Source organism: Camelus ferus, chromosome 6, assembly GCF_009834535.1.
Source record: "Camelus ferus isolate YT-003-E chromosome 6, BCGSAC_Cfer_1.0, whole genome shotgun sequence".
Taxonomy (NCBI): Eukaryota; Metazoa; Chordata; class Mammalia; order Artiodactyla; family Camelidae; genus Camelus; species Camelus ferus.
In genome coordinates, this window is record NC_045701.1 from 20,723,445 (window position 1) to 20,750,914 (window position 27,470).

General features: G+C 36.8%; 1 protein-coding gene and 2 pseudogenes across 8 annotated transcripts in view; all 3 read left to right on the forward strand.

The window, feature by feature from the left end:
• Positions 1-27,470, forward strand: part of TP53BP1 (tumor protein p53 binding protein 1) — an 81,546-nt gene that overhangs the window by 32,150 nt on the left and 21,926 nt on the right. For 5 of the 8 annotated variants that reach the window (XM_032481347.1, XM_032481343.1, XM_032481344.1 and 2 more), the window contains 7 exons: positions 524-618; positions 3,252-3,457; positions 13,633-14,959; positions 18,659-18,778; positions 19,536-19,739; positions 22,904-22,961; positions 25,125-25,217. In XM_032481347.1, the coding sequence (XP_032337238.1) occupies positions 524-618; positions 3,252-3,457; positions 13,633-14,959; positions 18,659-18,778; positions 19,536-19,739; positions 22,904-22,961; positions 25,125-25,217 (2,103 nt within the window). Of the gene's footprint in view, positions 1-523; positions 619-3,251; positions 3,458-13,632; positions 14,960-18,658; positions 18,779-19,242; positions 19,378-19,535; positions 19,740-22,903; positions 22,962-25,124; positions 25,218-27,470 lie in introns of those variants that run through there. The other 3 variants (XM_032481345.1, XM_032481350.1, XM_032481349.1) reach the window with 3 other exon arrangements.
• Positions 5,913-6,524, forward strand: LOC102523228 (annotated as a pseudogene).
• On the forward strand, positions 7,108-8,122 carry LOC102523484 (annotated as a pseudogene).

Here is a 27,470-nt window from a genome sequence, read left to right on the forward strand (position 1 = left end):
CTGCTGCTCCCTTTGACTAGCAGTTTTTCCCACTGAACAGCAGAGGGGTGGAGAAGAGGTTATGCTAGAGTTGACAGTAGTTGGATTTCTTTATCTGTGTTAGGGCAAAGAGGTTTCTTTTTTTTTTTTTTAAATAAGAATATGCATGCTCTTTCTAATAACAGGCCAAAAATGGAATGTTTTTATATTGCAAATTTGCAGGTGAATTAATTTTTTGAGCACTTTCTGATCCTGTTTTTCAATCATGATTTCCATGTGCCTGATCATTCACTTCCTCTTGTAATCATATGACTTTTCCCATTCTCTCTTTTTTTTTTAATTCTAATTTTGGATATGTCTGGTGTGAGAAATAGTTATTGAAGTATTATTCATGGTTCTTCTGCCAACCTCGGGTAGCTGTTTGAGAGAAATGATAATAAATATTTGTCTGAATGTCTTAGATATTTTTGCTATTAAAAAGTAGAAAACAAATGCAGAACTATGGCTGTGGTAAAATAACCTGTGATTTTCTCTTTACATAAAGGAATTCCTCAGATCTTGTTGCTCCTTCCCCTGATGCTTTCCGATCTACCCCCTTTATCGTTCCTAGCAGTCCCACAGAGCAAGAAGGGAGAAAAGGTGAGCTCTCTTGATCTGTCTGTTGATCTCAGATTAGAAGAGGAGCAGCACTTTTGCCTTGCAGAGTGTACTGTTTCTTTACATATTAGAACACTGTGACCTAAACTGTTCAGTAGGACTCATGTCTAACCTTTAGGGATGTGGCCTAGTGTAATGTGCTTTCCTCAGTTCTTTGCTCCTCTGGCACAGATTCTTCTGAGAATTCTGTATTGATGACTTAATTTTTAAAAAGACTCTTAAGAGAAAATTTTTATATTTTAAGGTTAAATTCGAATGAGTTAGTATAGTGAAGAACAGGGCTTATTACTGATGGCCCAATAGTTTCCAGCAACATGGTAACACGTTACTGGTCAGAAGAAACCAAAAAATGTTTCTTTTGCTTTTTATAGGTTATTTTTGCTATTATCAAAGCAATTTTAGCCTAAGAGTGGCTAGGAGCAGGTGATAGAAATTTTGACTTCATTCCCTTCCTCCTTTGAGGACCTAGTGATTTTATATTACTTTATGCACAAGAAAGTTTTCCTTTTTGCTTAATTTTTCTCATTATCTAATCCTCTTGTGCTCTGTCCCAGTCTCCTATCCAGCCATTCAAGATATTTCTAAATTCCTACTACTTCTGCACAGTTTTTTCCAATAAGTTCCATGATTTTTCCCTTTTCCTTCTTTCACATGACCAGTAATAGTACGACAGCTAATATTTATTGAGCACTTAGTGTGTGCCAGGCTCTTTGATTCTAGGTGCTCCTCTTTGATTTTTTTCATTGAATTCTCATAATAATCCTAAGAAGTAGGTGTAATTTTTATCCCCATTTTGCAGATGAGGAAATGAAGGCACAGAGATTTCACAACTTAAGTCGTACAGGCAGGATTTGAACTTGGGCAGCTGCCTTGAGAGCCTGTGCTCTTACCTGTTGTGTATATGCCTCCTATGATATTCTGCTTCTCTGCTTTTGAGTGATGTAAACATAGGAATATATTGAACTGTTTTTCAAGTATAATTTGCCCATGACAAAATTTAATTTTAGACTTTCTTCTGTCACAAAGTTTGTGTTCGTTTTCTCTTGAAATCATTGTTGGTATCCAAATGGACTAATAGCATTCTAAGCATAACATGATTAGTGATATCTTGAGTAGAAACTAAAAGTGAATCCATTCTACAAAAAATGCTGTTAATGCAATTTAACTTTGACTTACGTTAGAACCATTTTTTCTGTCTGTAGTGTGAAACCTGAAGATATATAAAATAATTATATTAAAAATGCTTTCACCCTGATTGTAAAAATAATTAGTACTTATTGTAGAACATTTGGAAAGCATATGAGAAACTTATGAGAAGAAAATAAAAATACCACAATCCAGGTGCAGTTAGTATTTGGATATATGTTTTTCCTTTCAGAGTGTTTACTATGCGTAAATACAAAGATGTATGTTTACACAACCAGGATCATGTTATGTATATGATTTCGTGTTCTTTTTTTTTTTTCATGTAACATTGTATTTTCCCTTGTCAATTATATTTTAGGTTTAATGCACTTGCTTAATATGTGCATAACTGTTTGTGGTACTATGTATGCTTTTTGTATTTTTTTTTGTTTTTTTGCTAAGATTATTAACCTAAAGCCTTTTCATATGTAGTGTTTAGAACAGTCCTTAGTAAGTGGTTTGTCATGGTGCTAAAGATCAAAAGGTGTAATGAAAATACTTAATGAAAATACACAGCTGTGGTAGTTTAGTATTAAAGGCCTGTAGCACCAGATCCCGATCCTGACATTAGACTGGAATGTATGTTTGAGGCCAAGCGGGGCAGCGAGGTATTGAGGTGGAGGGTAGCTGGTAGCATGAGTGGATTATAGGGAAAAATTAAATGGCATGGGTAGTTTGTGAGAGTGATCTAAAGGAGGCCTGTTTGGGGTCAAGTTGTAAGATATGGGGAAAGGGTGATGAATCAAATACCTAGCAAGCTGGGCTGGCTCTGAGGAAGATCCCGCTAGCCTGCAGGTGGGTAGCATACTATAGGAAAGCAGTGTTTTGTGTTTTGTTGTGTGTTTCCTCCCTGAAATATTTGTCTCAGGATTAGTGTCTTGTACTTAGTTCTTTGATAAATCATTGTTGATTGTCATTGAAAAGTTTTTTTCCTTCTTCTCTGTTTGTCCTGGCATCCACCTCTCTGCATTTAGCAGTTGTTAATGCAAATAAAATGAGTTCATAAATATGTAGATACTTAGAGTTGTGAACAAGTTCATTGCATTTCAAGGCCTGTGGTTAAATTAAGTGCTGTTTATCTGGACATTCCTGTGCAAAATGTGAAAAACTAAGCTATAATCAGGAAAGGGGCTCAGAGGAACCAAATTAACTTAATATTTCATATGGATGGGTGGGTATCCCTAGGTGAACCCTATTTTAATCTTTACCTGAGTATTTTAGGAGTGTGGACTTTTCTCCCCTCGGGGGAATACAGTGTTGCTAGATTTCTAGGACTCAGTCTTCTATTAATTTATCAGTTTTTCTGAAAATTAGGTCACTGGTTTTTTAAGGAATGGAAATTTCTGAATATAATTGTATTAGTGGTATTGGAACATGAGTGGTATTGATGAGTGCTTACTTCTTAATTTGGTTTTCCTGTTTTAAACTAGATGAACCAATGGATATGTCAGCAGTTTCTGAACGAAAAGAGTCTTTTCAGAAGAAAGTCCAAGATGAGGAACCAGTAGAGATAGAAAACGCCCCTCTCCCACCTGAGCCCACTATATCACCACAAGCCTCAACACCAGTATCTCAGAGCACACCAGTCTTCACTCCTGGCTCACTTCCTATCCCATCCCAGCCTGAGTTTTCTCATGTGAGTATTGTAGAGTTTTTTCCACCTAACATCTTTTTTTAAAAAATAACTTTATTGAGGTATAATTTACAAACTATAAAACTCACTCATTTTCAGTGTATAGTTAAGTGATATTTTAGTAAACTTACAGAATTGTGCGACTGTCATCATAATCTAGTTTTAGAACATATCCAGAGTCACCTGAATCTTGATGCACTTTTTATGTTTAAATTCTGTACTATGCCTTTAAATTTTCTGAGAATGTTACTGCAAAATTGAAAAGGGGACATTAATCATTATTCTGTCTTAACATCACGAACTTCTTACTAAAGCAACCGTAGGTTCTCCACTAATTGTTAAAATCTCATTTTCAAGATACTCAGGGGCCTCCTTGTCTTGTTCCTGATCTTAGAGGCCCTGCTTTCAGCTTTTCATTCTTGATATGATGTTAGCTATGGGTTGTCATATATGGCCTTTGTTATGTTGAGGTATGTTCCTTCTATACCTGCTTTCTGGAGAGGTTTTTGTTTTTTAATTAAAAATTTTTTTGGCGGGGAGTTTTTTTTAACGTAAATGAGTGTTGAATTTTATCAAAGGCTTTTCTGCATCAATTGAAATGATCATATGGTTTTTATTCTTCAATTTGTTATTAATGTTGTGTATCACATAGATTGATGGTGGATATTGAAAAATCCTTGCATCCCCACAGTAAATCCAACTTAATCATGGTGTGTGATCTTTTTAATGTATTGTTGGATTCTGTTTGTTAGTATTTTGTTGAGGATTTTTGCATCTATGTTCATCAGTAATATTGGCCTGTAATTTTCTTTTCTTGTGATAATGTTTGTCTGATTTTAGTATCAGGGTGATGCTGGCCTCATAGAATGAGTTCAGAAGTGTTTCTTCCTCTGCAATTTTGTGGAATAGTTGGAAGGATAGGTGTTAAGTCTTCTCTAAATGTTCGGTAAAAGTCACCTGTGAAGTCATCTGGTCCTGGACTTTTGTTTATTGGGAGTTTTTAAATTACTGATTCAATTTCAGTTCTGGTAATTGGTCTTTTCATATTTTGTATTTCTTCCTGTCAGTCTTGGGAGATTCTACCTTTCAAAGAATTGTCCATTTCTCCTAGGTTGTCCATTTATTGGCATATAGTTGTTTATAGTAGTTTCTTATGATCCTTTGTATGTCTGTGGTGGTGATTGAAACTTCTTTTTCATTTCTGATTTTTTTGATTTGGTCCCTTTCCCTTTTTTCCTTGATGAGTCCAGCTAGAGGTTTATCAATTTTGTTTATCTTTTCAAAGAAACAGCTTTAGTTTCATTGATTTTTTTTTTTTTTAAATCTCTGTTTCATTTATTTCTGCTCTGATCTTGATGATTTCTTTCCTTCTACTGACTTTGGGTTTTGTTTTTCTCTTGTTGCTTTAGGTGAAGGTTAGGTTGTTTATTTGATATTTTTCTTGTTTCCTGAGGTAAGCTTGTATCACTATAAACTTCCCTCTTGCAGCTACTTTGCTGCATCCTATAGCTTTTTGATTGCTGTGTTTTTATTTTCATTCATGTCTGCTCTTGCCAGTTTTATTCAACATCATATTGGAATACCTAGCCACAGCAAAAGACCCCGAAAAGCAAAAACAATCTTAAGAAAGAAGAACGGAGCTGGAAGTCATGTTCCCTTACTTCAGACTATACTACAAAGTTACAGAAATCCAAACAGTATGATACTGGCACAAAAACCAACACATAGATCAATGGAACAGGATAGAGAGCCCAGAAATAAACTGATGCACTTATGGTTACTTAATCTACAATAAAGGAGGCAAGAATATGCAATGAAGAAAAGACAGTCTCCTCAGTAAGTGGTGCAGGGAAAACTGGACAGCTACATGTAGAAAAATGAAATTAAGAGTGTCTAACACCATGTACAAAAATAAACTCAAAATGTATTAAGGACCTGAATGTAAGACTGGATACTCTAAAACTCCTAGAGGAAAACATAGAACACTCTCTGACATAAATTTCAGTAGTTTTTTTTTTTTTTTAATCTTTCAGGGTAATGGAAACAAAAGTAAACAAATGGGACCTAATTAAACTTAAAAGCTTTTGCACAGTAAAGGAAACCATAAACAAAATGAAAAGACAATCTACAGAATAGGAGAAAACATTTGCAAACAGTTTTACTAACAAGGGATTTTCCAACATATAAGAACAGCTCATACAGCTTAATATAATAAAAAGTAAACAACCCAGTAAAAAAAAAAAGAAGAAGATCTAAATAGACATTTCTCCAAAAAAGACAAACAGATGGCCAACAGGCACATGAAAAGATGCTCAGTATTGCTAATCATCTGGGAAATGCAAATCAAAGCTACAATAAGGTAATCACCTCACACAGGCCAGAATGACTATCATCAAAAAGAACACAACAAATGTTGGTGAGGATGTGGAGAGAAGGAACCCTTGTACACTGTTAGTAGGAATGTAAATTGGCACAGCCACTGTAGAAAACAGTATGGAGGTTTCTCAAAAAGCAAAATAGATCTGGGGTTGGGGCTGTTGAGGGGTGATCTCAGCGGCTCTGCTAGGTGGACTTTCCCATGGTTTGTTGGCACCGCCCCAGGTGGTTGAGCAGATCCGCATGGGCGGCGGGAAGCTCCGAGGCGTTGCAACTGGCGCACAGGCCCTGGCTCCCGCGGCTGCTCCATGGTCCGGCTCATTACTCTCCTCTGCAAGGCCTACCGTGGAGGCCGCTTAACCATTTGCCTTGCCCTGGGTGGCTGTACCAACCGGCCTTTCTACCGCATCGTGGCTGCTCCGTTTCGTGGAGCAGCTGGGCTCCTATGATCCACTGCCCAACAGTCATGGTGAGAAACTTGTTGCTCTCAACCTGGATCGGATCCAGCATTGGATTGGCTGTGGGGCCCACCTCTCTAAGCCTGTGGAAAAGCTTCTAGGTCTTTCTGGCTTTTTCCCTCTGCATCCCATGGTGATCACAAATGCCGAGAGGCTGCGACGGAAACGGGCACATGAAGTCCTTTTAGCCGCCCAGAAAACAGACTCAGAGGCTACAGAAACAAATGCAAGCTGACTTCAATGAGCATAGGAGGGGGAACAAGGGCTCAAGGGAAAAGTTCCTAGCCAGCAGTTCCATCTTGTAGGTTGCAAAATTATTTGGGCCTTGAGCTCTGTGTACTCTTGTCAGATCATCTTTGGAAAAGAACAAATCCATTTAATCTATGTTAAACCATGTGAAATGGCCAAATGCTGATGTTTTGCTGTTTTTTAATGGAAAAAAGCAAAAACAAAACAGCAGTTCATAGGTTCAACTTGGTATCAACATTCCTTGTATTATTGCATACGCTTCTGAGCTGGGACACTGGGGAGAAAACAGATGCGAGGTTTCCACAGTAAGGGGAGGAGGGTGGTGGAGCAGACACCGTGGTGGAAGGAGGTTCCTGCGCTAAGAAACCGGGACGCCGGCTCCACTCTTAGCTTCAATCCGGGCTGCTGCCAGTTTGGTCACGCCCCCCCCCCCCCCCCCCGCGCCTCTTGCGACGCAGGCGCTTTGGGCTTTTTGCGCGGGAAAAGGAAGCAGGCCAGAGTTCTCCTTGGCGTTTTTTGGGGTCTGCTGTTTTCGCTGAGGCAGCTGCCCGCTCCGTGCCGCTGCGGGCCATGGGGCCTCTGGAGCTGTGCGAGGACGTGTTCGGCACTGCCTACCTTTACCGAGTGTTGAGCGTGCGGCGCGAGGTCTCAGACGGCGAAGTCTGGCGCGGCTACCACGAAATGTCCTTGCAGGTGCACCTGGACCGAGTGGGCGAGGGCGACAAGGACGCCACCCGCCACTTCCAGATCCTCGGGAAGGTCTATTCCGTTCTGAGTGACAAAGATCAGAGAGCAGTGTATGATGAGCAGGGAACAGTGGACTAGGATTCTGATGTGCTCAGCCAAGACCTGGACTGGGAGACCTACTGGAGATTACTCTTTAACAAGTTATCTCTAGAAGACATTCAAGGTTTTAAAGAGACATACAAAGGTTTTGAAGAAGAGCTGGCGATATTAAACAGCCCTATTTGGACTTCAGGGGTGACATGGATCAGATCATGGAGTCTGTGCTGTGTGTTCAGTACACAGAGGAACCCAGGATAAGGAATATTACTCAACAAGCCATTGATGCCAGAGAAGTCCCATCCTCTAACGCCTTTGTCAAAGAATTGAAGCAAAAGATGAATACAAGGAAAAAGAGGGCTCAGGAGGAGGCTAAAGAAGCAGAATTGAGCAGGTAGGAGTTGGGAGTTGATGAAGGAGTGGATGACTTAAAAGAAGTCATTCAGAGCAGACAAAAGGATCGGCAAAAGGAAATGGACAGTTTTCTGGCTCAGATGGAAGCAAAGTACTGCAAATTTTCCAAACGAGGAGGGAAAAAAAAGACTCTCAAGAAAGAGAAGAAATAATGGAATTTTCTCTTCAAAAGTCCTCAGGTGTTAATTGGTGCCATTGTAGGCAAGGTATAGTCAAGATTTGAAGACAGAAGTCACCCCAGCCCTTGAGAAAAGTCGTCTTTCAAGCCTAAATTATTCAGATCAACTATGTAAACCAAGCTGAATCTCTCAACCTGATCTTAATATATCTTAGAAATATTCTAGAAGTACCCTGACATTCTTCCTCGTACGATGGAATTTGGTGGTGATCATTGAGGGAACGGGGGAGGGAGGGTGGTATACTTCTTGATGAAATTGCTTCTGTGGGTCTTCTGTACAAGGAGCTCCGTCTAGAGTGCAGGTCTGTCCACACCTCCTTTAGCTGTTGTCATTTTGCCACACAGGAGTGAGTTGCAGAGTATCCAGTGATGTGTGTATTTATTAAAACAGGTACTCTACCTAGCTAGAAGGCCTTCAGCACAGTTGCTGGACATCTGTCTTCCAAATACTTGCCAGTTTGCTTTCAGCCTTAATATTCTTGCATAGACTCTCTCCTTTTTGTTTTACTCAACTGGGTTTTGTACTCTTTGCTTGATGTATATTGGACAAACGGGTTCAGATTACTTGCGTGCATCTTTATAAGACTTATACGTGATTAAATAAGTAAAATATGACTGCTAAGTTCTGGGGGCTGTTTAAATGATTCCAGTGTGTTCATTTAAGATGATCTAGAGAAAATATGAATGGTGCTTAGGATAGAGAAAGTAGAAGAAAAGTAGTCCTAGTGAGCATTGTAGTAGATGCCCTGGTTTAAGTAGCATAAAGAGATGTTGTAGTCCTGCCCGTAACTGCTGAATGTCCTTTGTCAGGTCACTGAGTTTGTCTGAACTTGTTTCCTTATCGGTAAAAAGGTAAGGGAGGTGGGTTAAATGACTTGTTAGAGGCTCCTATTAATGCTTACTTGAAAGGGAAGCCATCTTGAAAACAAAAACAAAAACAAACCAAAATAGGTCTAACATATGACCTAGTAATTCCACTTCTAGGTGTATATTCAAAGAAAAAAACCAAAACAAAAGCACTAATTCAAAAAGATAGGTGCGCCCCATTGTTCATAGCATTATTTACAGTTGCCAAGATATGGCAGCAACCTTAAGTGTCTGTCAGCAGATGAATGGATAAAGAAGATGTGGTATATATATTCAGAGGAATACTACTCAGCCATAAATGGCAAGAATGAAATTTTGCCATTTGCAGCAACATGGATGGTCTTGGAGGGTATTATTCTAAGTGGAATAAGTGAGACAGAGAAAGATAAGTACTGTATATTACTTACATGTAGAATCTATAAAATATTACCAACTAGTGAGAAAAGAACAAGAAGCAGACTCACAGAGAACAAACTAGTGGCTACTACTGGGTGGGGACAGGGCAACATAGGAGTCAGGGAGTGGGAGGCACAAAGTATTTGGATATAAGATGGGCCCAAAGATGTACTGTACAACATTGGGAATATAGCCAGTATTTTGTGATAACTGTAAATGGAAAGTATCCTTTAAAAAGTATATTAAAAAAATTAAAAAGGCAAAATGTATATATTAAGGGCAAAAAAAAGATGTTCAGCGGCTTCAAACTTCTTTTTGAAGAGACCTCTTTTGGAACCTCCTGATTTTTAATCTGTGCTCTTATCTTCTGTGCCTGGTACACAACTGTCACTTCCCTTTCATTATAGTCCTTGGAGATTGTCTTTACTGTCTTTGTGTTAGATTCCTCTTGGGCTCCATGTCTTCTTCCTTGGTTTACTCCCTCATTTTGGTGGAGGATATCCTTGAACATATTTTGTACTCTCATACTTGATTTGTAGTTTGTAGGAGTATAGAATTTTAGATTGGAAATAATTTTCCTTTAAGCTTTTTGAAGGCATTGCTCTACTGTCCTCAAACTTCAGTGTTGCTGTTGAGAAGTGTGTGGCCAGTTTGATTCTTATCTTTAATGTGTGAGCTGTTTTTTTTTCCTTTATTGGAATCTTATAGGATTTTCTCTTTATGCCCAGTGTTCTGAAATTTCCAGACTCTTGGCATTGGTCTGTTTTTATTCATTGTATTGGCCAATCCTCTCAGTCTAGAAACTCAGGTCCTTCAGTTCAGGGACATTTAATTAATTTCTTCCTCTCTGTTCTTTTTTTTTTTTTTTTTTTTTAAATGGAATACCTATTGTTTGGATGCTCAAACTCAATAATAGTCTTGTAATTTCCTAATTTTGTCTATGACTTTCTGTCTCTTTCTTTTTGTTTAACTTTATGTGTAATTTCCTAATCTTTTTTTAAACTTAAAAAACTGCACTTTATTGAGATATAATTCATGCACTGTATTGTTCACCCATTTTAAAGTCTCTAGTCCACTGGCTTTTAGTATATTCACAAAGTCAGGCAGTTATTCACCAAAATCTAATTTTAGAACATTTTCATCCCTCTCCCCTAACAAAAGACCCCGTGCTTATTAACAGTCACTCCCATTTCCCCCACCCCCAGCCCTAGTCAGTCACTAATCTACTTTATGTCTCTGTGGGTTCGCTTGTTCTTGACATTTCATGTAAGTGGAATTATACAATATGTAGTCCTTTGTGATTGGTTTCTTTAATTTAGTGTAGTATTTCCATGATTCATCCATGTTGTGGCATGTATCAGAACTTCGTTCCCTTTTTTTTTTTTTAACTGAACAATAGTTAATTTACAATATTGTGTTAGTTTCAAGTGTACAGCCGAGTGATTCAGTTATAAATATATATATTTTTCAGATTCTTTTCCATTATAGGTTATTACAATATATTGCGTATAGTTGTCTCTGTTATACAGTAAATCTTTATTATTTTTCTCATTCTTTTTTATTCTGAATAATACTGTGTATGGACATACCATATTTTATTCATCCATTTATCAGTTGATGGACATTTGGGTTGTTTCCCCTTTTTGGTTATTATAAATAATGCTGCTGTGTACATTGTGCACAAGTTTTTGGGTGGTTGACTCATATTGAGTGAAGTCTTGACAGATCCTCAGTTTTGTTCACTGAGCTTTGTTTTTCTGATTAGGCCTCCAGGGAATCTCAGTGCTGTGGATCATTAAGGGCCAGACATTGGCTAGATCCAGGCACTCTTAAGAAATACAGCCTATTGATAAGCAGTTAGCCTCTGAAATTTTACTTTGCTGACTGAAATTATACAGATATTGAAAACAATTCCTTAATAAAATCACATAATTATTTACTCAATGTTTACTCAATAATGTGTTCAGAATAGAGGCAACTGCTTAACGGATATGAAGTTTCTTTTTAGAATGACGAAAATGTTTTCAAACTAGATAGAGGTGGTGGTTGCACATTGGAAATGTTCGCTTAAAAGTGGTTACTTTGTTGTATGAGTTTGACTTAAAAAAAGTTACAGTTTTATTAGCGAAGTTTTATATATAAGCCTTTGTAAAATGACTTATTTTTTTTACAAGAAAAATATGTATTTCTTGTAGAGTATGTATAATATACAGGTAAATGAAAATAAGATTATTAGTTATCCTGTCACAGAAATAACTACCTGTAACTTTTTTATGGTATATATGTACTTATTAACTTAAAAAAAATGAAAATTATATAAAAATATATAAAAAGACCACAACATATATATTCACATACTTTTTAAACTAAAAACCTTTTTCTGTTTAATACATAGCCCATTTTTCTATATTGTTTAATATTCATCTACAATTTTATGTAGTTTTAAAATATTCCATCATGTAGGTGTGTCATAATTTTTAAATGAATCTGTCAGTAGATATTTAATCTATCAATAGATACTCTTTTTGTTTCCTTTTCTAAATAATAATTTTAGCAGTGAACAGTATTGTAGCTAAATCTCAATGTACTTCTATCAAGTAATTTCCTGAAAATGGAATTATTGAACTAAGGGGTATACAAAGTTTCAAGGCTGTTATATATTGCCAAATTGCCATTAAAATGTTGAACCAATTTATATTCGGTCAAGCCTGAGAGAGTATATGATCAGGTTGAAATTTATAACTTTTTATAATCTGAAAGGGTAAACAGTAACACCAGACTTTGAAATACCAGAAGTTATGTAATATACAGAATGTTTGACAACCTATTTTGATTCCTCATTTCCTTAAAAATCATAGGAAATGAATGCCTTACCAGCTATGTCTAGAGTTTTTATAGCATTTATTGTAGGCAAAATAACACACTAAATGTAAATTCTTATATAAAAACATATTTAAGCTTTGAGTTATTTTATTATTTACATAAAATAAAAATGCCATTTTAAGTGTATAATTTGAAGAATTTTGGTAGTTGTATACGATTGTATAACCACCACCACCATTAAAGTACAGAACGGTTTCCTTACCCTAAAGTTTCTTCATAATCCTTTGCAGCTGATTTCTCCTCTCCCCACCCCCATCCCCTCTCTACCCTAGGCAACCATTCATCTACCTTCTGTCACCATAGTTTTATTTTTTCAAGAATTTCAAAAAATTGGAATCATAACTGTGTATGATCTTTTGTGGTTGAGTTCTTTAGCCTAGCATATTTTTGAGATTCGTTCCTATTCTGGCATGTGTTAGTACTTCAGTCCTTTTTATTGTTGAGTAGTATGGCATAATATGGATATTTGCAGTTTGTTTATCTGTTCACCAGTTGATAAACATTTGAGGTATTTCCAGTTTTTGGCTATTAATGAATAACTGTTTTGAACATCGGCATACACATCTTTGTGTGGACATACGATTTTATTTCTCTTGGGTTAATACCTTCAAGTACAATTTCTGGGTCATATGGTAGTATTAATGGATATTTAGCTTTACAAGATAGTGCCAAACTGTTCTCCAAAGTGACTGTGCTTCTGCATTCCCACCAGCAACGTGTGACAGTTGCGGTTCCACATCCTCACCAACAGGATGTAGTCTTATTAACTTCAGCCATCCTTCTTGGCTGACGTGGTGTCTGTTGACTAATGCTATTGTAAAACTTTGGGTTTTAACATCTGCTTTATGAGTGCTAGCATATTTTGAAATAGTGGGACATAAAATAAGTACAGGTGTACCTCATTTTCTTGTGGTTCACTTTATTGTGCTTCTCAGAAAATGTGTTTCTTGCAAATAGAAGGTTCGTGGCAACCCAGCTAACCCAGATGATGGTTAGCACTTTTTAACAATAAATTTTAAATTATGATTATAAATGAAAAGATGTAATGCTATTACACACTTAATAGACTACATAGTATAAAAACATAACTTTTATATACACTGGGAAACCAAAAAATTTCTGTGATTTGCTTTATTGCGATAGTGTGGACCTGAACCTGCAGTATCTCCAAGTTATGCCTGTGTATTCCCACTTCGTGAGAACTGAAGTGGACGGTGTAAGCACATGTTCAAATGATTACTGTGTAATTGAGGGCCTATTATACAGTATATAACATGATTTTAGCAATGATATACAGCTAACTTAAGTAGGAATACACTTAAATTTAATACTTTTAAGTTTTTGTTTGGATTGTGCTTATTCTAGATCAGTAATTCACAAGAAAAGCATTTAAGCAGAGTGACATGTTGATGAAAAGAGTGGTGATTATGAACTTTATATATTTGAAATTATGACCCTAGAGTTTTAAAATTCTTGATTAATTGATTTAGAAATTTTAGATAAATTGAAAGATTAGAAATGAAAAAATATGACTATGAAGAAATGATTGTATTTCTCTTTTTATTCTTCCTTAGGATATTTTCATTCCATCTCCAACTTTGGAAGAACGATCAAATGATGAGAAGAAGGATAGAGATTTGCAAAGTTCATCTTTGACTGTTGAGTGTTCTAAAACTTCAGAAACTGAACCAAAGAATTCCACTGAGGATCTTGGGCTTTCTTTGACAGGGGATTCTTGTAAGTTGATGCTTTCTGCAAGTGAGTATAGTCAGTCCCCAAAGATAGAGAGCTTGAGTTCTCACAGGGTAGATGAAGATGGTGAAAACACACAGATTGAAGATACTGAACCCATGTCTCCAGTTCTCAATTCTAAACTTGTTCCTGCTGAAAATGATAATATCTTGATTAATCCAGCACAAGATGGTCAAGTAGAACTGAATCAGAATGATGAGAAAACAAAGGAAGATAACACAGAAACCAGAGATGACATTAGTATTTTAGCTGCCAGTTGCAAAGGTAGAGAAGAAACTGTAGCAGAAGATGTTTGTATTGATCTCACTTGTGATTCAGGTAGTCAGGCAGTTCCCTCTCCAGCTACTCGATCTGAGGCACTCTCTAGTGTGTTAGATCAGGAGGAAGCTATAGAAATTAAAGAACATCATCCAGAGGAGGGGTCTTCAGGGTCTGAGGTGGAAGAAATCCCTGAGACTCCTTGTGAAAGTCAAGGAGAGGAGCCCAAAGAAGAAAATATGGAAGGTGTCCCATTGCACCTTTCTCTGACTGAAACTCAGTCCCAAGGCTTGTGTCTTTCAAAGGAAGTCCCCAAACAAGAATGCCAGGAAGCTATGGAAGTTGAAACCAGTGTGATTAGTATTGATTCCCCCCAGAAGCTTCCAGTACTTGACCAAGACTTGGAACATAAGGATCAGGAAGCATGGGAAGAAGCTACTTCAGAGGACTCGAGTGTTGTCATTGTAGATGTGAAGGAACCATCTCCCAGAGTTGATGTTTCTTCTGAACCTTTAGAGGGAGTGGAGAAATGCTCAGATTCCCAGTCGTGGGAGGATGATGCTCCAGAAATAGAACCATGTGCTGAGAATAGAGCAGATACTCAAGAAGAAAAGAGTGCAGAAAATGCAGGAGATCTGAAATCAGTGACTGCAGAAAAAGAACCTGTAGAGGCAGACTCGTTACAGCCTCCATTGACTTTGGTGAGAGCAGATGATGCTCAAAGACCTGACCAGGAGATGCAGCAGACCCAACCGCAAGAGAAAACAGATAGCTCATTAGCGGAAGACTCAAAAATGGCTAATGCAAAGCAGCTGAGCTCAGGTGTAGAGGCCCAGCAGCTGGAGAAAGCCTCTGCCCATGCCTCGCAGAGCTTCTGTGAGAGCTCTAGTGGTAAGTGTGATTAAGAATTGTCCTGTCTCGAACCAAATTATAGTTTGGCATAGAAGGTAGGAGAGAACCGCATGCTTGTGTTAGGGCAAAAATTAACTTGAATTTATGTTTATGAACAGCCAATGATAGTTGGGGTATGTAAAAATTTGTATTGTATTTTTCTTTTTTTACCTGTAATTGTAGAATCAGATCATTCGAGGTTTTTAATTGAGCTTTATAACTCAGGAGTAATCAACATGAATTTTATAAATATTTAGAAATTGTACCAATCTGATATTTTCTACTTGTTCCCAATCTTGCTCCATATTTTTATATTTTGACAGTTGCCTTAAAGTACAGGGAGCTTTCTTGATTAACTTATGCAGTTAAATCATATTCAAAACTCTACAAGTTTTTTCTTTATGGGCATTAAGTAAAGTTTCTAAATTGGGGTCAGCATTTGTCTATTTTAAACCTTAAACTGAGAAAGATACTAGTTTGTGTTTTTTATCTGTTTTCTAAAGTCCAGAATGAGAACGTAGATTACCTTCTGAAATATTTGTGGGATATTATGTGTGACATTAGCTGAAAACAATTCAAACTTTCCAAATTCCCTAAGTTAGTATAATTGAAAGACAAAACAAAACAAAAAACCAAAATACAAACTTAAGCAAACAAGCTTCTAAGGATATGGAAATGAGAAACAATATTTAGGTAATATCATAGCTGTTAATTAATACCGCTGACCATACCTTTTGGTACTCCTGGCGCAGTCCCAGTTTACACCTGCTGTCTAGGAGGGATTATTAGTAGTGCTTTTTTAAATCTCAAAATTGCCCCTGTTCGTTAGATTTTATATTCTTGAATTTTTTTTCCACTGCAGAACAAGAAATGTTAGAGCTGAAAAGGAGGTTAGCAGGTTTTGGGTTCAGTCTCTTTTTCCTAAAGTGATGTGGCTAGGTAATAACTGAAGCGGGACTAGAACCTCTGTCTCCTGATTCTATGGTTTTTCCTCCTTATAAAACTGTATGATACAGTTTCTCTGATTCTGATGATTATGGTCAAGAACTATACAGACTACCTAATAGTCTGTTTAATGGAATCTTTTTGTAATTTCATCACATCTAAATATAATTATTGACCTAAGTCATGTTTTATAGGAAGGTTGCTTTGGTTGCTGTACAGAAAGAACTGGGGGTTGGGGAAAGGAGGAGACTTTAGACAAAGTAATTGATTGGCTGTAGTAATAATCCAGGGATGAGGCACTGAAGACCAGATAAGGGTGGTGGCAGTGCTGCCTGTACAAGAGCCAATTTTCCATTAGGTTGTAGTGATGCAGTTGGGTCAATGGTGCTAAAGTAACTTCTCATAAATAATTTTCAGTAATTAATGCTTACATATTATATTTGCATATTATGGTTTGTCACATAGAAGGATATACTTAAAGATTTCATACAGATTTTTGAAAGTCTGAATGGTCAATCGTAATGTGAACGAGGGTTCCTGTAGGGATTGTAGAACAAGTGATTGTTCCAGTAATGAAAATTCTATAAAATACATCTTTGGAATTTATGATGCTTTATGAGGTGTTTTTTGTTTGTTTGTTTTGTTTTTTAGTTTCTGTATCCCTCTTAAATTCTTTATTACCTAAAGGACTTGGTTTTTAAGGAGCTACCTGAGAATGAATGCTTACCTGTCAAGCCGTTTCTCTTTTTGTTGTACCGCTGGTGGAATTTGCCGTTTAGGTGTGATGTTGAGCTTCTCCACTTCTTCTCTTCACAGTTCCTTTCGTGGTGCTTGTATTCTTTTCATCTTTTATTTCTGAAGTCCATTCATTTCTCTTTTCATCCCTTCAGTTCGCTAATTCATTTTCTCTTATATGTAGATGTAAAAGATGTTTTTTGTTTTGTGGTTTTGAAAGAAAAAAATATCAAGATGCTTAATATTAAAGATAATAAAGGGTAGAAGTGGAATGGGAAAAGATGAAAGAAGAAAAATGTGGTATAGTAAGAAATGTATTTGACCTCCATCTGGTTCCTGGCACTGAGCTAAAATTCTAAGTGATAGAAATAGCTTTTGTTATTCATAACAAGCCTTTTCTGTCACACCTGAATTATGCTCCTGAGGTGATTTAGGGTGGGATCCTCCCTACATGGCCTCAGGGATGGGGCTGTTCACCAGAAAGACAAAGTGATTAGAGGGTTGGGACTTCCAGCCCCACCCTCCTACCTCCTGGATGGGGAGGGGCTGGAGATTAAAGCTCTATAAAAACTCTTGAACAACAAGATTTGGTTCCCTGGTTGATAAATGGAGGGTGGCTAGTCCCAATTCCACAGGGGACAGAAGTTCCTGCTATCAGATCTGGACCTCACCCAGTATCTGCCTCTTCATCTAGTTGTTCATCTGTGCCCTTTATATAAACTGTTAAATGTAAGTAAATGTTTTTCTGAGTACTATGAGCAGCTCCAACAAAGTAATCCTATGTGAGGAGGGTGTCGTGGGAACCTGCGAGGTAGAGCCAGTTGGTTTAGAAGCACAGGTAAACAGCCCAGACTTCTGATTGGTGTCTGAAGCAGAGACAGGCTTGACAGACTGAGCCTTTAACTTGGGGTCTGATGGTATCTCTGGGTAGACAGTGTCAGAACTGAGTTTAACTTTGTAGAGCACCCACAAAGTATCTCCTGGGAATTGGAGAATTATTTGGTGATGTTGGAAAGCACATTAGAATAACTGTTTTCACAAGGAATAGTGGTGGGTTGTGCTAGCTTATATTAGTTTTGAGCCATTCCAGGAAAGTAAGTACAAGTTATCATGTCAGGGTTTAAGAGCAGCAATCTGGCACAATTCTTTTTTTCTCCCAAACTTAATCATTTTATTAAATGAGATAAATAATTAGGGAATCGGAAAATGTGATTTTTGGCAGTTTACTAATCCTGATTAGCAAAAATTTGGAACTGAGGCCTAGTTAAAAAACAGTTTTGTCTCTTGACAAATGCTTAATTTGGTAACTACTAACTAAAATGTGTAACCTGGGGATGCTCATATATGTAAGATTTACCACTGCACAGAGATTTAGATATGAACATTACTGCTGTGGCCTAGAGCAAATGCTGGTCAGTACTGCTGAAATATGAAACCTGCAGATTTCTCTTCGAACCAGTAACTATTTTGAAGTCCTTTAGCCCCTGAAATCTTTGTCATCTCTTTGAATAGATTGTAAATTGTAAGTATTAACATCAGACTTTAACGTAGAGAATCCTACAGATTGCTAAAGCTTATAAATGAACTTCTTGGGTTAGCATTGCACAAAATTAAAATGTCCAGACTTGAAACTGTCCAAATTTGTATCACTCATTGAGTATCCCCAGTTGTACTTAACTGTCTTGGCGCTCAGATATTTCTATATTCCTTTTGGTCTCTTGTTCCTCAGGGCCTCCAAACTTTGGGCTTCCTCGATTTGCCTGTCCTCTGGTTGTCTACTTTGTGTTGGTCCTGTTGATGATTGTAACGGAGAGCAGAGAGAAAGAATAGTAGGAAGTTGGTTCAGAGGCCTGGCGACGAGGGGTTAGCAATGAGGCCGAATTTGGGAGCAAAGGAAAAGAATAATTGAAATAATTCTTGTGGTTCTCCTTCCTTTTGCTTTTTTTATACTTCTGTTTTGGTTTCCTTTTTGTTTATCATTGGTTTTGTTCTGTTTTTGTTTTGTTTTGTTTTCTCCAGAAACTCCATTTCATTTTACTTTGCCTAAAGAAGGTGATATTATTCCACCACTGACTGGTGCAACTCCACCTCTTATTGGGCACCTAAAATTGGAGCCCAAGAGACACAGTACTCCTATTGGTGAGTGACTAAAATGTAATGATATTTAAAGCACAATTTCTGAGATGCCATTCTTTATGCAAGTAATTCTTTTGTAGCTGAGGCGTTGGGTGTGCCTGATAAGGTTGAATTTTGTCTTAGGAAGAATAAGGCTGTGGTGTCTGAGTCCATGAGTTTACTCCCAGGAGATGTTGAATGAGAGAGAGGAAAGAAAGGATGGAAAGAAGGAAGAAAGAGAATGTTTATAAAAATTTAATTCTATTACTTGCAAAGCAATAGAATCTGAGTACTAAGCAGTGATACAGAGCTATTTAGTAAAAAAGGGACAGCAGGTAGGGTTGAGGTACTATTTATTCAGGACCCTGGCCAGTCAGTCTGCTGCTTAACAGGGCCAGAAAATTTATATCCTCCTTCCCTGAGGCAGCCAGTAGTCTACATTAACCTATTTGTTTTCTCTAGTCAGTGCTGGGAGGTAACAATCATGCCGTCTGGAGTCTCCTGCTACCTATGCCTGATGCTGGCAGATGTGGGTTGGCTGAGGGCTCATGCAACATCCTTTGTCCAGATGCAGAAGTGGAACTGAATCCTGTTGCTCTTCTTAAGACCAGGTGTCAACACTAGTGCGTAGTTGTTAATACTTGTGACAGGATCTATCCTAGGAACCCCCTTCAATCCTGCAGAGCTGTGGAGCCAAACAGGCAAATTGATGACTGAATTGTTACTTTTCATGTTTGTATTTTAGTGTTGTTCTTTCTTCCCCTTGCCTCCCTTCTTTCAGGGATTAGCAATTATCCAGCAAGCAACATAGCAACCAGTGATGTCATGTCTGAAAGCATGGTGGAGACCAACGATCCCATACTTGAGAATGACAAAGGAGATTCTGGGGCTGCCCCAGAAATGGATGATAAATTGTGTCTGAGAATGAAACTGGTCAGTCCTGAGACTGAGCCGAGTGAAGAGTCTTTGCAGTTTAGTCTGGAAAGTAAGTTTTATTTTATGTTAGTCTTGGGTAACAAGTAGGTCTGGATCTTCTGGGAAGTATTAATTATCTTCTAGTTTTAGTGGTTGATACTTTCATAATTATAAGTGTGTAAAGTCTTACTCTTACAAACTGAATTCTTCATTTTCGGCTAGTCGCTATCATGTTGCTGAAGGTGCCCCATTTTATAATCTCTGTGGTGCTGCTTGTATCTCTGTATTAGACTTGTGTCTACACAAAGTAATTGGTTTCTATAATTCGAGTTCAGAAGAGGATAGAAAATTTAGGATTGTGGGTTCACATTGTAGGTTTATGTTGACTATTTCCCACATTAATTGCAAGTTGTTGGTATGGCTGGAGTACAGAGAAGGTGTGAGAAAATGGCTGCAAAGTCGAGACCAGGTTCTGAAAGGCCTTTTATAGCATGCTGACAAGCTGAAGAATTTTATGGCAAGGGAATAAATAATATGATCAGATTTGCTTTTTTTAAAAACATCAGCTGAATATTTGAAAAATTTGTGCCTTTGTGCATATTCCTTTCATTTCCTTGCCCATTTCCTATTCTGCTGCCTGGCAGACACAGTCTTCACCAGGAAGTGGGGTCATGAGTAGTGGGGATGGAGACGAGGGGATGAATTTGAGATATGAGTAGTAGAATAGAGAGAACCTTGGGACCAGTTGAATATGAAGTAAAAGGGAGGAAAAAAACACTGAATGACTTACATCTGAATTTTGTTGTCATGATAGTGCTCCAAAGTAAATATCCTTATTTCCATTTTACTGATGAGAAAACAGAGACTGAGAGAGGCTTTAAAGTTATATACCTAAGATTGCAATAATTGGTAAGAGGTGGAGCTGGAGTTTGAATCAGACTCATCTGACTTCAGAGCTTATAATTTTTCCACTAGGTAGTTTCTAAATGCTGTTTAATGGAGTTAGAAGAGGAAGACGTCTTGTAAAGGAGATTGTAAAGGAATATTCCAGGAAGAGGACTAGGAGAGTATAAAGCCATGGAAGCCTGTGGGAGGAGAGTTGTAAGAAGATGACAATGTCATATGCAGAAGTGAGGTCTAGTAAGATATGTCTGAAAATGTACATTGGAGTTGGCAGTTAGGATTCATTTGGTGATTCTAGCAAGAACTATTTCAGTGTAGTGGTTTGGGTGGGAGCTATGCTGAAGGTAATTGAGGAGTGAAGAGGGGAGAAGAGGCAGCAGATTCTACTTTTGAGAAGTTTATGTGATAAAGGAAGAAAAAATACAGCAAGGTAGAGGGAAATACAGGATTGAGGGAGGTTTTTTTTTCTTCCATTTTTAGACTGAGGGAGACCTGAGAAGGTTATTGATTGAAAGGAAGTCTCCCAAAAAAGAGATGGGTTAAAAATGAGGCCCCTGAGAGAAATGGGGAGGGGGAGGGAGCTTTCAAAGATCACAAGAGTGGGTGGACTTGAATAAGTAGGACTTCTCGTTCTCTGAGACCGAAGAAAAGACATTCCAGCTAATATATTTTGAGTTCTTACTCTATGCCAGTCATGTATGTCATACATGTACAGCTCATAAAATCTCATAACCTGTAAAGAGGATCCTGTTGTTATCCACATTTTACAGGTAAGGAAACTGAGGCACAGGAAGATTGGGCATGCTCTCTAGCATCACACAGCTAGTCAGTGGCGTAACCTGAATTCAAAGTAGTGCCAAGAAACAGAGGTCTGGCTCCAAACTACAGTGCTGTTCTGCTTTTCAGTGCTTATTGATTTGAATCTTAGAACCTCAGTAGAAATTAAAATGTAACATGTTTCCATCCTTATTACCATCTTCTCTGAAATCAAGTAGGGCTTATCAAGAGAGTATACGGTAGCCTTGAGTATTCAGATTTGAAATTACAATTGGGAAGACCGCAAATGGAACTAAATATTAAAGATGACCATATTAGTAAATTGTACTGCCTTTCCTGATACTAGGAGCGTAGTGGTTGGGCACCATACTCACAGTTTTCCTCATTTCATCCTCTCAACAAACCTATGAGATTGATCCTTTTTAATCTCTATTTTATGGATGAGGAACCTGACTCAAAAGAAGTTTACTCCCAGGTTGGACTACTAAGTGCTGAAGCCGGGGCCTGAGCCAGGTTTCTGTTTCAGAGCCAGGGCTCTAACCACCAAACTTCTGCTGTCTCCTTGATGGACTATTTAGATTATGATGAGTTATGAATATTTTAGAAATGTGTTAAAAATTTGTTATTTTCTCTAAGGCTGGAATTAATTGTAAATGAACAAATTTTAATCCCTTGACATTATTGACATTATTTAGAGAATATGGGATTCTTTTCAATATGACCTTTAATTTTTTGCTACAGATTCTTTTTTGAAAATTTATTTTATTTTTCAAATATCTATCCCAAAAGCACTTTGGGAAGAACTTGAGTACCTTCTATATATGGGTTCTTCTAAAACTGTATACTATTTAAATTTGTGCATCAACCTAAGACATTTTCCTACATAATTAATTTTATTGAAGTTGTTTATTTTTTAACCTTTAATTTGTTTTGAAATATTAAAATTTTAAAAATTTTTTAAAAATTTTTACTACATGAGTATTTTAGTTGTATGAGAGGAGATGAATTGATATTCACAAGTTTCATTTTCATTTTTAAATGTTACTGCTTAGTAATTCAGCATATTGTATTTCTGAACTGATTAGTCTTCTGTAGGAAGTTTGAAAGAAAATTAATAGAAATGAGAAAAACATATCATTAAATGATAAATCTTTTTTCTTTTTTTTTTTTAATTTTTTTGTAGAGGGAGGTGATTAGATTTATTTATTTATTTTCTGAGGAGGTACTGGGAATTGAACCCAGCACCTTGTGTGTGCTGAGTGTGCACTCTACCACTTGAACTATATCCTCCTCCCAAATGATAAATCTTTTTTATGTTCACTTATTATTCATACCCATTTCCTTTTTATTGTTACAAATACTAATAAAGCTGGTTTTGATTTTTTAATGTAATTTTTTTTTTTAATGTCATAGTGAAAGGAGGCCTTCATTAACTTCTGAAATCCAGGCGTTATTTTAGAGCATCACTGGGGTTGAGCAAGTTTTTAGAGAAGAATTTTAGGTGTGATCCTAACTGAGTTCTGTTTCTTTTTCCTTTCTTTTGTTTTTATTCAGAGCCTGCAACTGGTGAAAGAAAAAATGGATCTACTGCTGTTGCTGAGGCTGTTGCCAGGTAACCAGAGCTAGTTGCTATTTAGAGGAATTTAATATACAAAGCCACTGAGAATGAGGGGAAGATGATTTATCAAGAGGGGAAAAAACTTAAAATATAACTTCAGCATAAAAGATTTAGCAAAATGTTGAATCTAACTGTAGACTTCTTATTAATACTTTAATGAAGTTTTTGCTATACTTAGAGCTAAGATATTTAATGGTGTTACCCTGTCTTCCTTTTGTTCATGTGGGAGTGCTCTTTTTTCCTTTTTCTGTGGGTGAGACTAGATTGTTGTTGCTGTTGGTGAGGAAACAGAGGGTTACTAAGGGATAGCCAAAGACCTTTTTCCTTCTGAGGTCTGCCCCCACCCCCACCCCAGCCACAGCCTCAGGCCATTTTTCTCTTCTGCCTGCCAAATTAACTGCAGTGTTGATCTGTTATTTTTGCTTTGTCATGAATGCTGTAATGCTTTGAGGATGAATATGACCCCATTCTGAGGCTCTGGTGATAAGCTTTGCCATCTGGTGGCCATGAGAATAGAATTGTTTCATTGGTTTCTGGCATAAGTCACCCAACATCAAGATCCTAGCAGCGATTGTTGAAGTACAGGTGAGGATTCTTAAATCAGGCTAGACAGATATTACAAACGTAAGTAAAGGCTAGGTGCAAGAGCATGAAGTGTTGACGATGATGGCTAAGCGAACGTGTGCCCCATTTAAGAGGGGGTAGCCCCTGTTCAACTCAGGTGATCGTTACCATGCAAGAATGCAAACTTACCATTGCCAAATCTTTAAATTTTAAAGTGAAATCTAGATTTTTAAAAATAAAAGTTTTGCTTGGTGGGTCAAATCTGTCTATGGACTAAATCTGATCCCCAGTTAGAAATTTCTGACCTATCTAAATCCTTTGATTTGTGTGAAGCTGCGTCTAGAGATTATATTTAATCTGAAAGATAAACATCTTGGAATCCTTATTCAGTGAAGACTCTTTAGTGATATGTAGTCTTACAAGTTAAGAAAATGGAGTTTATGCTCGATCTCTGGTTTTAACAAAACTGTATACCAGACACAGTGTATTAGTCTGTACACATGACTGTTAAGAGGAAACAGAATATACTGCTGAAGCTTCTCAGACCTTTGGGTGGAATATTAAAAAAATTAAAAATAGGGAAAAAACTTAAGGCAGAGGGTTGGATTGGTGGATCACAGAATGAGATTCATTGCTATTGTTATGGAGCAAGTTTTATATGTGAGAATCCAGATTTTTAAGAAATCAAAGAAATCAAAGTAAGCTGTCAGAATAGTTTAAATAGTCATTGTTCCCTCTGCATTTAAATGAAGCAGAAGTACTCTGTTTTTAAGTGTCGTCTGTAACTTGGTGCTGTTCCGATTACTTGCTGCCATCTTATTTCTCTCTCACGCATTTCATTATTGAAGGTTTAAAGCATATACAAAAGTAAAAAGAGTAGTATAATAAACCACCATGTATTCATTACCAGTGTCAGAAATTTCCAACTAATGGCCAGTCTTGATTCATTTATAAATACTTCCAGCACTCTCCTCCCCACTGGATTATTTTTAAGCTAATTTCTAGCATTATATCATTTTAAGTATTTCAGTGCTTCTCTAAAAGATGAGAAATCTACATTTTGGACTTAACCACAGTACTATTATCTTGCTTTTAAAATTGGCATTGATTCCTTAATGTCATCAGATACTCAGTATTCAGATTTTTCTGATTGCTGCATAAGTTTATTGTTTTTACAATTTGAATCAAGATCCAAACAAGGTCTACACATTGCATTTGATTGATATGTCTCTTAGGTTAAATCTGCTTAAATCTGTAGGGGCTTCTTACCTCTTTTATTCTTCTGGCAATTTATTTCTTGAAGAAACCAAGTGGTTTATCCTACAGAGTTTCCTATATTCTGGACTTTGCTGATTGCATCTTTATGGTATTTAATATAGTCCTCTATCCACTTTATTTCCCATGAATCTTCCTTGAGAGTTTTTTTATTATGCTATTTGAAATAAGTATGAAGAATTTGCATTGTGGTTAAGGAGGCTTAGAGTTTGGGATTGAGAGAAAGGATTTTATTTTCTCTCTGCCTAAAAGAATAGTTTCCAGAGATACTTTTCCTTTCAAAACTAACACAGTATATTGCTTTAATTTATTTCTTAGTTCCCAGAAGACCATGTCTGTGTTTAGCTGTGTCGGTGATGCCCACCAAGAGGATGAGGCTCGAAGTCCAGACCCTGCTCCTGCACCCATCAGGCGAGCATTATTTTCATAGTACTTTTTGGGCTATGTTGATCACAAAATGGTTGGTAGCAAAATCTAGAATATACTGCTACTGTTTGGTGAACTTTAGCTTACTTTTTTGTCTTAGGAACTGTGACATATTCTAGATGAATTTATAAATGAGATATCATGAGAAATTTTATTAAATATTGTATAGATACAAATTTTTATCTTTATTTGCCAGTTTGATCAATTTGAAATGATTGAGTCTTCATAAATTTATGAAAATATATCATTCTGTGTTTCTGAGATTATTCCATTTTTTAGTTTTGGAAATGTTTACTTTTAATAGACTTTTTATTTGCCTTTAGTTTCCCATATGGCAAAACTGAGATGCTCAACATCCCAAATTTGAAGTTTGTCAGACTTGATGGAATTAAAATTTTCCCATAATCTCTTTACTCCATCATCTCTTAGAACATCTCTGAAGCAGTAAAAACATTTTTGAGTTAAAAGTATTTCTTCTCTATTTAAAGAGTATCTTGTTTGAATATATGATTCTTTCTTCTTGTTTTTTTTACTTTTTTTTTTCTTTTTAAAATAGAGATAGTGGGAATTGAACCCAGACCTCCTGCATGCTAAGAGTGCACTCTACCACTGAGCTATTACCCTCCCACCTGGAATATATGATTCTTATATTTAGTATAGAGAAATAAGTAATGGCAGTGGAATAAGCTTATATTTTCACTATGAAGTAGAATCTTTTATCTCTAGAATTCAGGGATTTTGTAATTAGAGAATGTTAATAATGTTTTGTCAGCAGGTATATTCCTGCTAGTTATTTGCAACATAATTTCTATGTTCCTTATTGATAGAAATATTTACAAGGAACATGTCAGTGCTTTTACTGGGCATTTAAATTATTAAATGCGAGCTTATTGTAATTCTTGGGAATCATATAGCCCACATCATATCCTCTGTTGAATCAAGAGGGTTATTAGGTGAAATGCTGCTTTGTGTGATGCCAGAGGTGGTATGTATGGTCATGGCCCAGCAATGATGAGATTTATCAGTTGCATTGTATTGCCCTCCTGTTTCATTAAACTATTTTAAAAACAGAGGAGCCAAGATGCTGGGGAATTTTGTTTAACCTTGGTAGAACAAGGGCCTGAGAATCCAGCTGGATTTGATTCTAGTTCCTCTGTAGACAGACCTACACTCAGAACAGAATGATTGGAAGTTTCTTAAATATGTAGGTTTATTCTTTCATATTTCACTTTGGATTAATTTTACCCAGGCTTTCTGTGCTAAAATTTGTTTTCTTTGCATCAGTTTCTAAATCTGAACTATAGCGTCCAGAGTAGAATTGGGTAGCTAGAACTAATGAAAAAAGAGGAATGTGGTCCTTCTTATAGTTAGTGGATTTCTTTTGTCTTCTAAAGTTCTTTTCGGGTACTAAAGATTCCTTCTTTATGGTATTTTGAGACATTAATATACCACATCTTTACTTCTTGTAAGATATTTCTTATAAGGAAGTGACTGTGATTTGAACATCATTCATTTGACTGATGCTAACATGAGAAAGATAAATACCAAAATTCTGATATTTGATAGGAAACTGCTGAATATTGCTAATGTTGCAGTGAGATACCTTTCATCCTTAGGGAGCAAGAGAGAGAGAAGTTGTTCTGATAGCAGTTGTGGGGGAAAAGCAACCTAGTATTTGTTGGCTAAGAATTAAAAAGTCAAAAATAAAACAAAGCTTTATTTTGGAAGTGAAATTCTATTCAGAAGTTCTTTCCTAAGCAAAGCTTCTGAGGTAAAATGTGTAAGGCTTGTTTAAGGGTGTGGAATAATGGTCAATGAATTCTTGAAATGATTAATCAAGTCCTGTTCCTTCTAGCATTTGGTGCACTTTCATTGTTGCCCAGATGTTGATATGTTAGATGTCTTAAAGGTTCAAACATGAGTATTCAGTTTATAGAGAAAATGAATTGAATTTCCTTAATTACTTTGCCTTATGCAACTGATACTGATGGAGCGTCTGTTGTGTACCTAGCAACTATGCTAAGTAATTTATACTTATGATCACTTACAAACTCCATCAGGGGTAGGTGTTACTTACCTGTCTTCTAGTGATCTTATTCTCACCTGTTCTTCCTCATTCAGTTGAGGTTCCTGACAGACAGGATGCAAGCTATAATAACCAAATGTATACTAGGCTCTTTTAGGCTAGAACTCTCTTCTATTTTTTTTTTATTGAAGTATAGTCAGTTTACAATGTGT